Genomic DNA, 12,109 nt, shown 5'->3' with positions numbered 1-12,109 from the left:
GTGCCCCCAGGCGTCAGGCATCGCTCCATCCAGGATGCTGCGCCCCCACCAGGCCCGCCTCCACCCTCATTCTGGTCCCAGCCACCCCTCCCACCATCAAGGCAAGTCCCGCTGGCAGCTCTGCCCACAAGGTCCGGTTTCCCTGTTTTCAAGGCGACACCCACCTTTCTTGCGCTTGAGCTTCCGCTTGCGCTGCTTGTTGACGAAGCAGGCGGCCAGGGTGCTGAACAGGATGGCTGCAGCCAGGAAGCAGATGGTGGCCACAATGCCAGCCAGTACTGGTCGAGCCAGCCCCTCGTCAGTCAGGTCCGGCTGCGGGAAGATGTCTGGGGGGTGCGGGTGGGGGGTGGAGCACAGGTGAGACTCTTCCCTCCCCCAGGGCCCCAGGTGCCTCTCCACCTGCACAGGATCCACATGTCTAAGGCTCTGCCCTAACACTGAAGAGGCGGAAGGGCATTCGGGGAGCCAAGGAGTCGCCACGCCTCCTCCCCATGGGGCAGCCTTACCTGGTGATGACCAGGCCATCACTCACCTGATGGCCTCACCAGGTGCCCTCACCAAGCAGCACGCTCCACCCGGAAGCCATGCCCGGTTGATCAGACACTGCGGGAGCCTAAGTATCACATGGCCACAGGGACTCCCGCCAGCCTCTCTACAGGACCAGGGCCCAAGAGGGTGACTGCAGCAGCACGGGGCTATCACTCCAGAATGCAGGCTCCTGTTCTACCATGACGGTGCAGGCGGGCAACCCTGCAGGGGGTCAGCACGTCCTGGCCATCACAGGCTCATGCTGGCGTGGACAGGGCCATCAGGCAACATCCTGTCCTATTGGCAGAAGGGCCCAGATTCGCAGAGCTTGTGAGAGACAGCGGGACTGGATGGGTCCCCAGGATCACACATCACCCAACAGCTCGTTAGGAAGTGCCACCCCGCAGGCTCATCAAAGGGAAGCCCACATATCTTTGATACGTTGGGCCAGAACCCACTCCATGTCGATGAAGACGTGGATTAAAACAACCCAGATTGTGCTGAGTAGAAAACAAGGGCTCAGCCTTTGCAAGCTGGAGGCTGAAAGACAGGGAATGCTGAGGCAGTTGGAGGACGTTCACCAGGGACTCTCGCAACTACTGGAAACCAGACATTTATGTCTGAGCAGAACAATTCACAAGAGGTGCCCCCAAACCCTCAAGTCCTCTACTCCGGCCTGGGCTGCAGCTGTCTCCCCCAGATGGACGCCAAGACAGAAGTGTGCTGGGCTACAGCAGGCACCTCCAAGGAGAAAAAAAAAACAAGAGCAGGCTTCCTAGGGGATCAGTGGTTAAGAAGCCGCCTGCCAGTGCAGGGCACACGAGTTCAATGCCTGGTCAGGGAAGATTCCACAGGCTGCAGAGCAACTGAGGCCAATGCACCACAACTGCTGAACCTGAGCTCAAGAGCCCAGGAGCCGCAACTACTGAAGTCCGTACGCCCTAGAGCCCGCGCTCCACAACAAGAGAAGTTACAGCAATGAGAAGCCCGCACACCTCAGACAGTAGCCCTGGCTTGCCACAAGTAGAAAAAGCCCATGCAGCAACAAAGACCCGGCACAGTCAAAAACAAAAATAAATCAATTAAAAAAAAAAAAAAAACCAGAAAAAAGAAACCAGCCCCACAGTGCCTAACACACAAGACAGAAGTGTGTTAGGCTCGCCACAAGGCTCGCTTCCCTGCCCACCCCACCGCACCAGCATTTCCAGGAATCCCAAGCATGAACTTGTCGGGCCCCCTCCTGCCCCCTGCCTCTGAGGTGCCCCGCGAGCACTGCCCAAGGACGTGTGCCCCAGCTTGATCGCTACGCAAAAGCCTCTTCCCAAACCGAGGGAACCACTTCTGGGGGAGGGATCTGCTACTTGGCAGGGACTGTAACTGGAGAAACATGCGTAGAATTGGGACCAGGGCCAAGAGAAAGGAAGATAAATGGAGACAGTGCTAGGGAGTTGGCTTTATTTAGCCTGAAAAAAATCTAGGGAGAGGAAGGAGCGGAGGAAAACAACACCAAACAGCAATTTTCCAAATGAAACACCCTAATTATGAAGCTGCCTTACCAAGAGGCATCGGTAAGCACCGCTGACCTGTTTCTGTCTCTTTGCTCCAATTCGCACCCCCCACGTCACCCCACAAGTGGGTAACACCAGAGGAACAGAACTTTGACAGCAAAAGGACTGAAGTTCTTTTTAGCTATTCTAACGAGAAGGTTAGCTGGATTTCCTTCTGTGGCTACCGCAGAGAAATGGTCATGAATTTGGCTCTTCTGGTGGAGAAACCCTACCCACCTGAAGGTCATGACACAAACAGTCAGCTGGTGCCCCCTCCTCTATTCCGGCTCAGCCTCTCCCCGCACGAGCTGGCAGGCCGATGCTGCCCCGACCCCAAGTACCTGTGCTGGAGACGCCGGCAATGTTGCTGGGCTCGCTGATCAGATCCTGCATGACGGCCAGGACCCGGAACTCGTACCACGTATCCTACAGCCCCAGGGGTGATATCCCGTCAGCTGCGCAACTGTGACAGCCACCAGCATCCCTCCCAGCTGACCCCCACCCCGACCAACTATGCAATTTGGGGTATCTGCCAATTTCCATGGGATAAATACTCGGACTGTGATCGATTTCAAGCTATACATGTGAGGTCACTGAAAGCAGAGCTAGAAAGAGATGCAATGTGGGCTTTTGGGACCAATCCCAGCTCTAGAGCATCCAGGGAAGGGAGAAGGGAAGACAGGAGAGACAGCAGGCACATGTGCGATAAGCTGCTGCCTCTCTCCAGCTAGAGAGACGCTAAGGTATAAGGGGAGTCAGCTGGGAAAAAATGTTCTCCAAAGGCTCAGAATTGCTGAGGGAGGGCTCCCACCCTGGGATGCCCACGTCAGACTGCAGCCCGCCCCGTGCTCCCTGGCTCTTGGTGGCATGTGGAGACCCCTCAGGGTTGGTCCTGAACTTGTAGACCTCGGCTGCTGTAACCCAAAGACCCCAAACCCTGGCAGCAGCCCTGGGAGAGCAGGAGTGCGGGCTTGTGGCGGTATGCAGCCAGCACCCCCAGCACCTCCAGTGATTCTAGAAGCTCATCACAGTGATGAACTCCCAGTGATTCTAGAAGCAATTCAGGGTCACTTCCAGCAAACGCCAGGCTCTGCACCTGTGACAGGTCCCTGGCAAAGAAGTCCCCCTCGGTGCCGGGAATGCCGTCGTCCAGCGTCTCCCAGCGCTCTCCGACGCGGAACTCCAGGACGTAGCGGTCGATGGGGAAGCTGTGGTTGGCAGGTGGGAGCCAGGACAGGAGCACGCCCTGCTGGGTCCGGTTGGCTGTGAGGCACCTCGGTGGGGTAACCAGCACCAGGGGTTCTGGAGTTGTGACAGGGAATGCTGCAAGGCGGGGGGGGGGAGAGAATGAGGGGGTTGCTGAGGCTGCTGCACCCCCTCTACCCACGCGTTCCTGCAGCACAGGGACCCCAAGGCGGTGAGGGTCACATCCCCTGGGAACAGGCGTCAATTTAAGGACCAGAGTCACATGAAGAGCTGTCCTGATCCAAGGGAAGGAGGCCGGGCAGCGGACCTGAGCTTCCTGATTCTGTCTCCAGAGCACGTCCAACAATACCGAGGGACAAGGGACGGCATCAAGTCCCTCACAGGAAAAACATCAGGAATCACCGGGAAGTAACGGGGTATCTTTAAAAAGATACTTTCATTCCCTTCCGAAGGAGGAGGAACACCTTCCCTCGGCGCTGCCCTGTCCATCCACTTCCCTCTGGCCCAGGTGGAAAGCTGGCCCCCACAGGGGGGAGCTCTGGGGCAGGATGAGCCCCCCCTCCACAGCTGCCCCCTTGGTGGCAATAAAAGACCCCAGGCAATGCTGGCGTGGAGCTCCCCGGTCACAGCTGCCCTCGCTGGCTGCAGAGAGGGGACAAATGCAACAGCAGCCAGGAGGGCATGGCCCCTCCTGGGCCCCTGGGTCAGGAAGGAAGAGATGGGTCCACGCCTGCCACCAAATGAGGCTGGGGGCCAAAGGAAGGAACCAGCAGAGAACAGGAGGAGAAGGACCCCCAATCCCCTTACGAGGAAAGTGGAAACAGGTGGTCAGCCATGAAGGATGAAACCAAAGCTCTTCCATCCACCTGAAGACTCATCAGGCTGGCCCACAGTGCTCAGCTGGGGCACTCTGGTCCAGACCAACCCCGAGGGATGATGGGACAGACCCCTGCTGCAACATCAGTGACAGTCGTATAGGCACTTAGCAAGGTGCCTGCATAAAGCAGGCAGGAAACGTCTGCTCCATCCCAGCTCCTCCAGGAGCGCCCCAGCCCGGCCTCACCTAAAGTGTTCACAGTGACCACCTCACTGAAGGCGCTGGTGCCCAGTTTGTTCTGGGCCAGGACACTGAACTGGTACGCTGTCTCGGGCTCCAGGGCTTCCACCAGCAGCCAGCTGGGTCCTGGAGGCACGGGCAGGGACAGCCAGTCATGGGGCCCAAACTGTGCCCGCTTCATCCTGCCCGAAAGGGAGAGAGGATTGGGGACAAGAAGACGGGGTGGGTTACACTGGAGACAGGAGAGGGCACGCAGGTGCTGGAGGTGGGGGGCACCCCGGCCTCCCCAGGTTTGAGGTCAGAAACAGGCCACGACCACTCAGCTATGGCCCTGTCCCCATGAGGCCAGGTCCCTAGCCAGTGCTGGTGCCTCATCTATGAAAGGGGACCCTTGGCATTGTTGACACTCAGGAAACTGGTCAGATTACCAGTTGCATTCTGAGAGAACCTCACCCTGGGCAAGAGTCTTTAGAGTGGCCCTGCCCTGAGAGTGAGGACACTGGGAACAAGGCAGGTGCTGAAGTGGGAGAGCAGGGATGAGCACCAGCGGGACCTGAGGGGAGGCCAGGTGCCCAGCTGCCTGGCTGCTCTGGGATGGGTCAAAGCGGGCCTGCCTGTGTGACCCAGGGGGTTTGCTCTGTTCAAGCAGGCTGGTGTCGCTGAGGAGGAGTTGGGCACTGGACAAAAACAAAGAGTGCTTCCCCACAACGGGGACAGGATTCTAAAGCCTTCCGGGTTAGAAGTCACTGTGGGTGCAGAATGCTGGAATCTGGGGAGAGGGTCAACCCCTGCTCTGCGGCCCGCCGCACTCCCCACTGGCCATGAAGCCGGTGCCCAGGCGCACTGTCCAGTGCCACCATGGGGAGGGGATGGCCTCCCATTGGACTGGCTGTGCAGATCGAGGACCCCTGAGGAGACCAGGTCCCTGCACACCGACGGCTCACAGTTGCCTCTGCCCAGGAAGCAGAGCCAGGGCACCAGAAAGCACAGCAAAGAGAAGCCAGCATCAAAGGTCACGATGGGAGAGCTGCAGGCAGGCAGAGAAAAGGGGGGAAGGAGACCCCTAGCCCGAGACTGCCCCTCCCACCCGGCACCCCAGCAGGCAAGCAGGGTGACACAGCGAAGCAGAGCCACAGGCAGCGAGGGGACCAGTCCATGCCCAGACCTTCTGCTCAGGCCTCCCGAAGGTGACCACATGCCCTGCCCTGGCCACACAGCCCCTTGGCAGTACCCTGACTGCCCCATGGGGATGGGAGGGGGTTCGCTTCAACTCTGAGCCCCCCGAAGCTCACCACCTGGGTCCGCTTTGCATCCAGAACTCAGAAAACTCAGGCATTCAGAGTCTAGGAAACAGGCCAGGTCCCTCTCAACCTCCCTTGTGCTGGAAGTCCACGGAGGGCTCTGCCTGAGTCTCTAAGAGCCCGCGACTACGTCTCCTCCTCTCCAGGCCTGGTGAGCCTGGGGCAACACGCACCCTGAGGGGACAGGTCTGGAGAGGAGGAGGTTAGCACTCACCCTCCCCGATCAACAGTGTTGTCCCTGAGGCAGGTGGCCGGCTCTGGGCTCGGGAAAACCCTAGGTGAGTGTGGACCTCAACCAAGGGCTCTCCTCCCAGTTTTTCTACCCCTCCTGTCCTCAGCCTGACTCACACATCACTGAGATGCTGGTCGACCCCAAGGTTTCGGCAAAGATCTCCAATCCCTGCATCTCACCAAGTGAATGTACAGCCAGGTACAAAGGCAATGGACACACAGTCCCAGAGAGGAAATGGACACGTGCAGATGAGGGCAGGAAGGTGAGCGCCACTTCACACTGGCCTCTGGAACCATGGGGGAAGGGTCAGGATAAAGCTAATCCTAGGCTTGCAGCTGGGCTGTCTTAGGATGCCCAAGATCAGGAGTCTCTTCCAGACTCCAGAGGACAGAAGAACCTAGAGGAGTGAGCCAAGGACATGGAAGGGCTGCAAGATCAGCTGAGGACACTCAGCACGGGGTGGTGGGCCATTCGGGCCCCGGCGTCATCCCAGACGCCCCGCCCACAGAAGCCTCGCCACCAGACAGCACATACCCACCGTCCAGAGGAAGGTCAAGCAGGTGGAGACCCACACCCTCCTCATAACCTGCCCCCCAGCCCCGGGGACAGATGGGGGAGGGATAAGCAGAGAGCGAGGCGTGCAGGGGTGACTCACAGAGGTCCGTACCAAACAGAGAATGTCTGCTCAAATCCTCCGTCGTAGCCTGGCTCCCAGGACACATTGGCAGTTGTCATGGAGACCTGGACCCGGACACTGCCCGGGGCATGGGGGCTGGTGCCTGGAGACCAAGCAGACACCTCATGGAGGGGGGAAGTGAACCTGCGTAACTGGGGCTGTGACCCCGAGTGCCCTGCAAGCACAGTGGCCCCAGGGGGGCAGTGGGGGCCACGAAGCTCTGGAGAGCTGGGTCCAGCCCAGGGCCCTGGGGCTGGAGGAAGAAACCTGTCCGGCCAGGGAGGCTAGTTCTTCCAGGAGGAGAACGGCCTGAACATCAGGGATACGTGCTGGGGGTGGGGAGTCAGCCCCTAGTCATCAGGACTGCGCTTGTCTGCAGAGAACCCAAGTGCACCTGATGGCGGTCAGCAAAGTCAAAAGGCCCTGCCCCACACGACTCTGGCCTGAGACCCAAACACCATCATGAGAGCAGCCCAGTCCAGCCGGCTGTCAACATCTCTAGCAGGAGTTTGAATCCAGGGCCCACCACTCAGTGCGGGGATGCCAGGCGAGGTGTCCCACCTAGGCTGGCCTCGGTCTCTGTGAGCGAGCCTGGGGGGAATACCAGCTTCCACCTTGCACCACTAGGTACCAAGCTTAAAGCCAGTGGTAAATGTCCAATGGCTGTTGTTACGACAGTGGCTGTCTGTCCCAGAGGGCCAGGCATAATGTCCAGGCTGGGGTCCTAGGGGCAACGTCTCCGACAGTGGAAGAGCCCCAGGGAACGGGACACCTGCGCCAGGCCCCGCCCAACCCCCAGTCCGTACCGATGACGGTCAGGTGGGTGCTGGCAGTGATGCTGGTGACCACGTTGGTGGCGACGCACTCCCACTCCCCGTGGTCCTCCTTGCTCAGGGCGCGGAACTGCAGGCTCCCGCTGGGCAGGGCGTTGTGCTTGCTTCTGCTGGGCTTCCCTACCTTGGCCAAACATGGGGGCGGGAGCGGGCGGCCAGGGCAGAAGAGAAGCCACCGACACTCAGGGCTCCAAAAGGGGGGCAGCACTGGGCTTCAGCCCACAGCACTCCGCTGCCCCTTGGGAACACAGCAGTCCCGGCCGTGCCCCCATGGTGCTCCCCGCAGCCCTCCACTGCCCCGGGTCACCCTCGCTGTTGCCCCTTGGGAACAGAGTGGTCCCTGCCATACCCCCACGGCGCTCTTGCAGCCCCGGAGTCCAGGGGTACCTTTCTACAGGTGATGACAGGGAAGGGGCTCCCACCCCGCCCCCTGCAAGACCCAGAACCCAGGGGTACCTTTCTCTAGGTGATGATGGGGAAGGGGCCCCCACCATGCTCCCTGCAGCCCCGGAGCCCAGGGGTACCTTTCTCTAGGTGATGATGGGGAAAGGGGCCCCCAGCGCTCCCCACAAGCCCTGGAGCCCAGGGGTACCTTTCTCCAGGTGATGACGGGGAAGGGGTCCCCAGCCGCGGCACAGGGGATGAGCAGCTCCCTGCCGGCCTCCTGCCTGTACTCCCAGCCCGGTAGCACCGTGAAGTACGGAGGGTCCTAGGAGAGCAGGCCGGGCCGTGACTCCAGGCACTTGAGGAGCCTGTCTGCCCACACGGAGGCACCCGCAGCCCAGCCTCACCTTCAGGACAAGCCTCGCGGGGGCAGACTGGCCCATGGTCCCCAGGGTGTTGTAAGGCACACAGGTGTAAGTGCCAAGAGCCTCCTCTGTGGCCTCCTCGATCCGGATGGAGCCGTCCTCCATCAGAGTCCAGCCCAGGTTCTGCCAGGCACAGACAGTGCAGTGGAGCCGTGGTCAGCGCTGACGTCCAGTCCAGACCCACCGGCCAGGCCCAAGCTGACCCTCTGTGGGCAGGCATGTGGGGTGGGGCATCTCGGGTCTGGGAGGAAGGCCAGACCTGCTGGACCTGGCCCCATGGGAAGCAGCTCTTTGCTCTCCCAGAACTCTGAGGGGAGTGGAGGGGTCCTGGCGGGAACCAGATCCCCAGAGGCAGCATCTCAGAGCCAGGGACCTCCCGAGACCCACACGTGGCCCTCCAGCACCTTCTCAACCTGCAGAGGGCGGCCGTCCTTGTTCCACTTGACCACGGTGGCCGGCGGCTCTGCATCCACGGGGCAGCGGATGTAGCCGTGAATCCCCACGGGCACATAGATCACAGGGGGCATGTTGAGGACTCGGGCTGGGTCTGCAGGAGTGGGAGTGGGGGCAAGGAGGGGTGAGAAGACACAGCTGGGGCCGAGCCACCCCACAGCCCAGGGCCCCACACTCTGTGCAGCACCAGGTGCCAGCCCAGCAGGGCCATGAGACAGCAGAGCCCACCCCCAGGGCTGACCACCCAGAGGCCAGCACGCCTGTCCCGTTTGTCCAGTCCTGTGTCCTTAAGAACCCCCGCCTGAATGCACCGAGGCACCGCCGCTCCTGCCCACCTGCAGTTCCCCCGAAACACCTCTGTCCGCAGACTTGACAGCCGGCGGGGACCCTCAGCACCCCAGCCCCTGGACTCCCAACCTCAAAGCCAGCATATGGCCACTCATAAGACCGGTAAGATGACAGCATCCCTCCCAAGTCGGCAGGACCCCAGGCCCTTTCTCTCCACATGCCCTCGGGACAAGGCTGCTTCTGCGTGCTCCCCGCACCTTGGTCTCCCATCTGTGTAGCTGGGATGCAGAGTCAGCCACGGAGCCTCTGGAAGGCTCTCGGGCGACAGGAGCGGCAGCCCAGAGACGCGGGTGAGTCATCACCCAGGGGCCACGCGGGAGAATGATCCAGAACTCCCCAGGAGGTGGTAGGGATGAATGGGCGGCTCTGTCAGCGTCTGGAGCCCTTCACAGAAGAGCATTACATAAATACCAGGCCGAGGTGTATATTTAGACATAGCTTCCTACTTTTGTATGGTGGAGGCTTTTTTTTTCCCCCTCCAAGGTTTTCAAAGGGTTTATGAATGGGAAATACTCTGAACACTGCTTTTTAGTAGAAATAAAGATCCTTGTCTCACCCACCTGAAAATCTCATTCCTCCCCCCGCCCCAGATTCTCTTTGAAGGCAGGAAGGAGGTAAGAAAGGACAAGTGGGAGTGGGTGATGCACCGGAGGGAGACGCGAAACCACGCTTCCCTGGCAGGCACGGCCGCAGCTGGAGGATAGGAGTCCTCATCCAGGCAGGTCAGGGTCCTCTGGGACCACTCCTACCAGCCCTGTGCCTCTGTCTCTGCCCCGCTGTGCCCCATGACACAGCAGATGGGATCTGCCCCACGAGGAGTCTACAAAGGAGCCTCTTCCTCTCGCAGGTGTGGGTGGGACAGACCTGATGCCTGGGTCACACAGCCATCCCAGGGACTCACAGGACAGCAGCTGAGAGTGATCCTCTGCTCTGGAAACTGGAGAGGAGGCCTCTGACCCCACCCGCAACAACACTGCATGAGGGCGTGAGGTCAGCACTCGGGCAGCCCCCCACCAGGCCCCTGCTCTGCCAGCCTCCTGGGTCACCAGCTGTTCTGCTCACATCCTCAGCTCAGACACCACCTCCAGGCCCTCTCCAGACGGTCACACTCGCGTCTGCCTGCACCTCCGTGCTGCGGAGGAGCCTGGTTCTCCCACACGAGCCATCAAGTGATGGAGTGCCTGTCATCTACCACATCAAGAGGGGCCCGTGTGGCCTGAGTGACAGAGCCATCGGCCAATCAGGAGGGAGGGGCGAGCCCTCATCACACGTCCTCTCCCCACCACGACCAGCAAGCTGAACGATGCTGCACAGAAGCCCTCGGCCACTCTGGGTCTCGGGCAGCCCTGGGAGCCGCGGAGGAAAGGCCCCGAGGGGCCTGGTGCTGGCTGGAGTGGATGAGCCACTGGGAGAGGGCCTGTGCCCCTCGCCAACACGGCGACAGCCACCCACCAGGTGTGAGCCACACGCCCTCAGATAGTGAGAAAAAGCACTTCACTCCAGGTGCAGACAGAGGAGCTGGCTGGCACCGGCATGAGGACAGTGTCCAGAAGGCCGGCCCGGCCCCGAGCCCAGCCAGGGTGAGGCCGGCGGGACGGATCAGTGGACAGGAACAACCGCATGGCCGGGAGAAGGGCCCAGAGCGGGCTCCATTCACCTGCACTAACCAGCCCCAGTCAGGCCTCCTCTTGGGGTGACGCCCTCCTCGCCTCGGCCCCTCCTCTGCCCACCTTCCCCGAGGCCGCCCTCCCACCCCCAGCATGGCCAGCGCACCCACTCACACTGAACGGTGAGGTACGCCGAGGCCGAGGGCGAGCGCCCCAGGCTGTTGCTGGGCACGCAGGTGTACTTCCCCGCGTCCTCCGGCTTCACCCGGAAGATGATCAGGGTCCCGTCGATGAGGATCCGCACCCGCAGCTTCAGGTCGCTGCAGGGACATAGGACACAATGTGGGGGGTTGGGGGGACCGGGGAGGAGAGAGTCTTCCATGCGATGCCAGGGCAGTGTGCCCTGCCCGAGTCCTCCCCTGATGCGTGGGACAGGTGTCCCCCGCACTGACATTGGTCTCAGCACACAGAGCACAGGAAGGGGACCCCAGCCCACCCTCCCGCCCCAACCAGCTCCCGGAGCCCAAGGGCAGTCCCTGCTGGGAAGCCTCGCCGCCGGGAGGCCTGGCTGGGCCCAGGGCAGGGCGCGCACTCACTTCTGGAAGTAGACGTTCTCATCCTGCCAGTACCAGGTGTAGGTGAGGTTGCCGGGGTAGGCCTCTGCCCGGCAGGTGAGCAGCGCGTCCTGGGAGATGTTGACAGTGATGTTCTCAGGAGGGGAGACGATGAAGGGAGGCCCTGGGGGACAGGGACAAATGTGACCTCTCCTGGGGGGAGGGGGGGAACCACAGCACCAGCTGCCAGGGGGCTCTGCCCCTTGGAAAGGGGTGCCCTGAGCCCTGGGAGGGACCAGGCCGGCACTGGTCCAGAAGCAAGCAGCACAACTGAGCAGTTGTCATGGAGACGCATCCAGCTGCTGCCTGTGCTCAGATTCTTACTCGCCCGGCAGGTCCCAAGGATGCAAGGGGCCCAGTGGTGTGGCCACACACAGCTCTTGGCAGACACCCACCCATGCACAGCCCCTCTGCAATCTGGCCACCTGAAAAGCCAACTAACCCCTCCACAGATACACATACACAGAAAGGAGAAAGGCTGCTCTCTCGACCCACAGAAGGAACCAGCCTGCCTCTAGAGGAGTAAGAGGCTCCCCAGACACAGGTGGAAGGGCGTCAGGGAGAGGAGGCAGCGCAGGCAGAGGTCATGGCTGGAGTTCCAGCAGCCCTGGTGCTGACTTTCCAGACACCCTGTGGCTGCCACCAGCTCTCGCCCAAGTCAGGAGGCCGGGCGCAGCCACCCGCTGGCTCCCTTCAGCAGGGGTGGGGGAAGTGGAGCAGGTGGACAGAGGCCACCCCTTCTGAGAGGCTCAGGGCCCCAGGCAGAGCATCGCAGGTGCTGACCCCACAGATGCCAGCCCTGCCCAATGTCCTCCATGTTATTTAAGCCTCTGGGGTTGGACTCAATTCAAATCTTCACTTATTAAGGCAGTCACCAGAGGATGGAGTCGGGGGGGGG

The 12,109-nt window shown here is 61.1% G+C and overlaps 1 protein-coding gene across 5 annotated transcripts in view; it reads right to left on the bottom strand.

The window, feature by feature from the left end:
• Positions 1-12,109, bottom strand: part of IGSF9B (immunoglobulin superfamily member 9B) — a 47,180-nt gene that overhangs the window by 18,318 nt on the left and 16,753 nt on the right. For 4 of the 5 annotated variants that reach the window (XR_006266484.1, XM_043452625.1, XM_043452627.1 and 1 more), the window contains exons 6-16: positions 11,194-11,335; positions 10,772-10,917; positions 8,594-8,736; positions 8,172-8,312; positions 7,973-8,089; positions 7,354-7,504; positions 6,539-6,650; positions 4,345-4,520; positions 3,172-3,398; positions 2,417-2,501; positions 165-326 (exon numbers count right to left, since the gene is read on the bottom strand). Coding sequence is in view for 4 of the 5 variants with exons in the window: in XM_043452625.1 (XP_043308560.1) it covers positions 165-326; positions 2,417-2,501; positions 3,172-3,398; positions 4,345-4,520; positions 6,539-6,650; positions 7,354-7,504; positions 7,973-8,089; positions 8,172-8,312; positions 8,594-8,736; positions 10,772-10,917; positions 11,194-11,335 (1,602 nt within the window). In the remaining variant the exon portion in view is untranslated. The remainder of the gene's footprint in view (positions 1-164; positions 327-2,416; positions 2,502-3,171; positions 3,399-4,344; positions 4,521-6,538; positions 6,651-7,353; positions 7,505-7,972; positions 8,090-8,171; positions 8,313-8,593; positions 8,737-10,771; positions 10,918-11,193; positions 11,336-12,109) is intronic. The other variant, XM_043452626.1, reaches the window with a different exon arrangement.

Source organism: Cervus canadensis, chromosome 29 (genome assembly GCF_019320065.1).
Source record: "Cervus canadensis isolate Bull #8, Minnesota chromosome 29, ASM1932006v1, whole genome shotgun sequence".
Classification (NCBI taxonomy): domain Eukaryota; kingdom Metazoa; phylum Chordata; class Mammalia; order Artiodactyla; family Cervidae; genus Cervus; species Cervus canadensis.
This window is presented reverse-complemented; position numbering and strand designations above follow the sequence as displayed.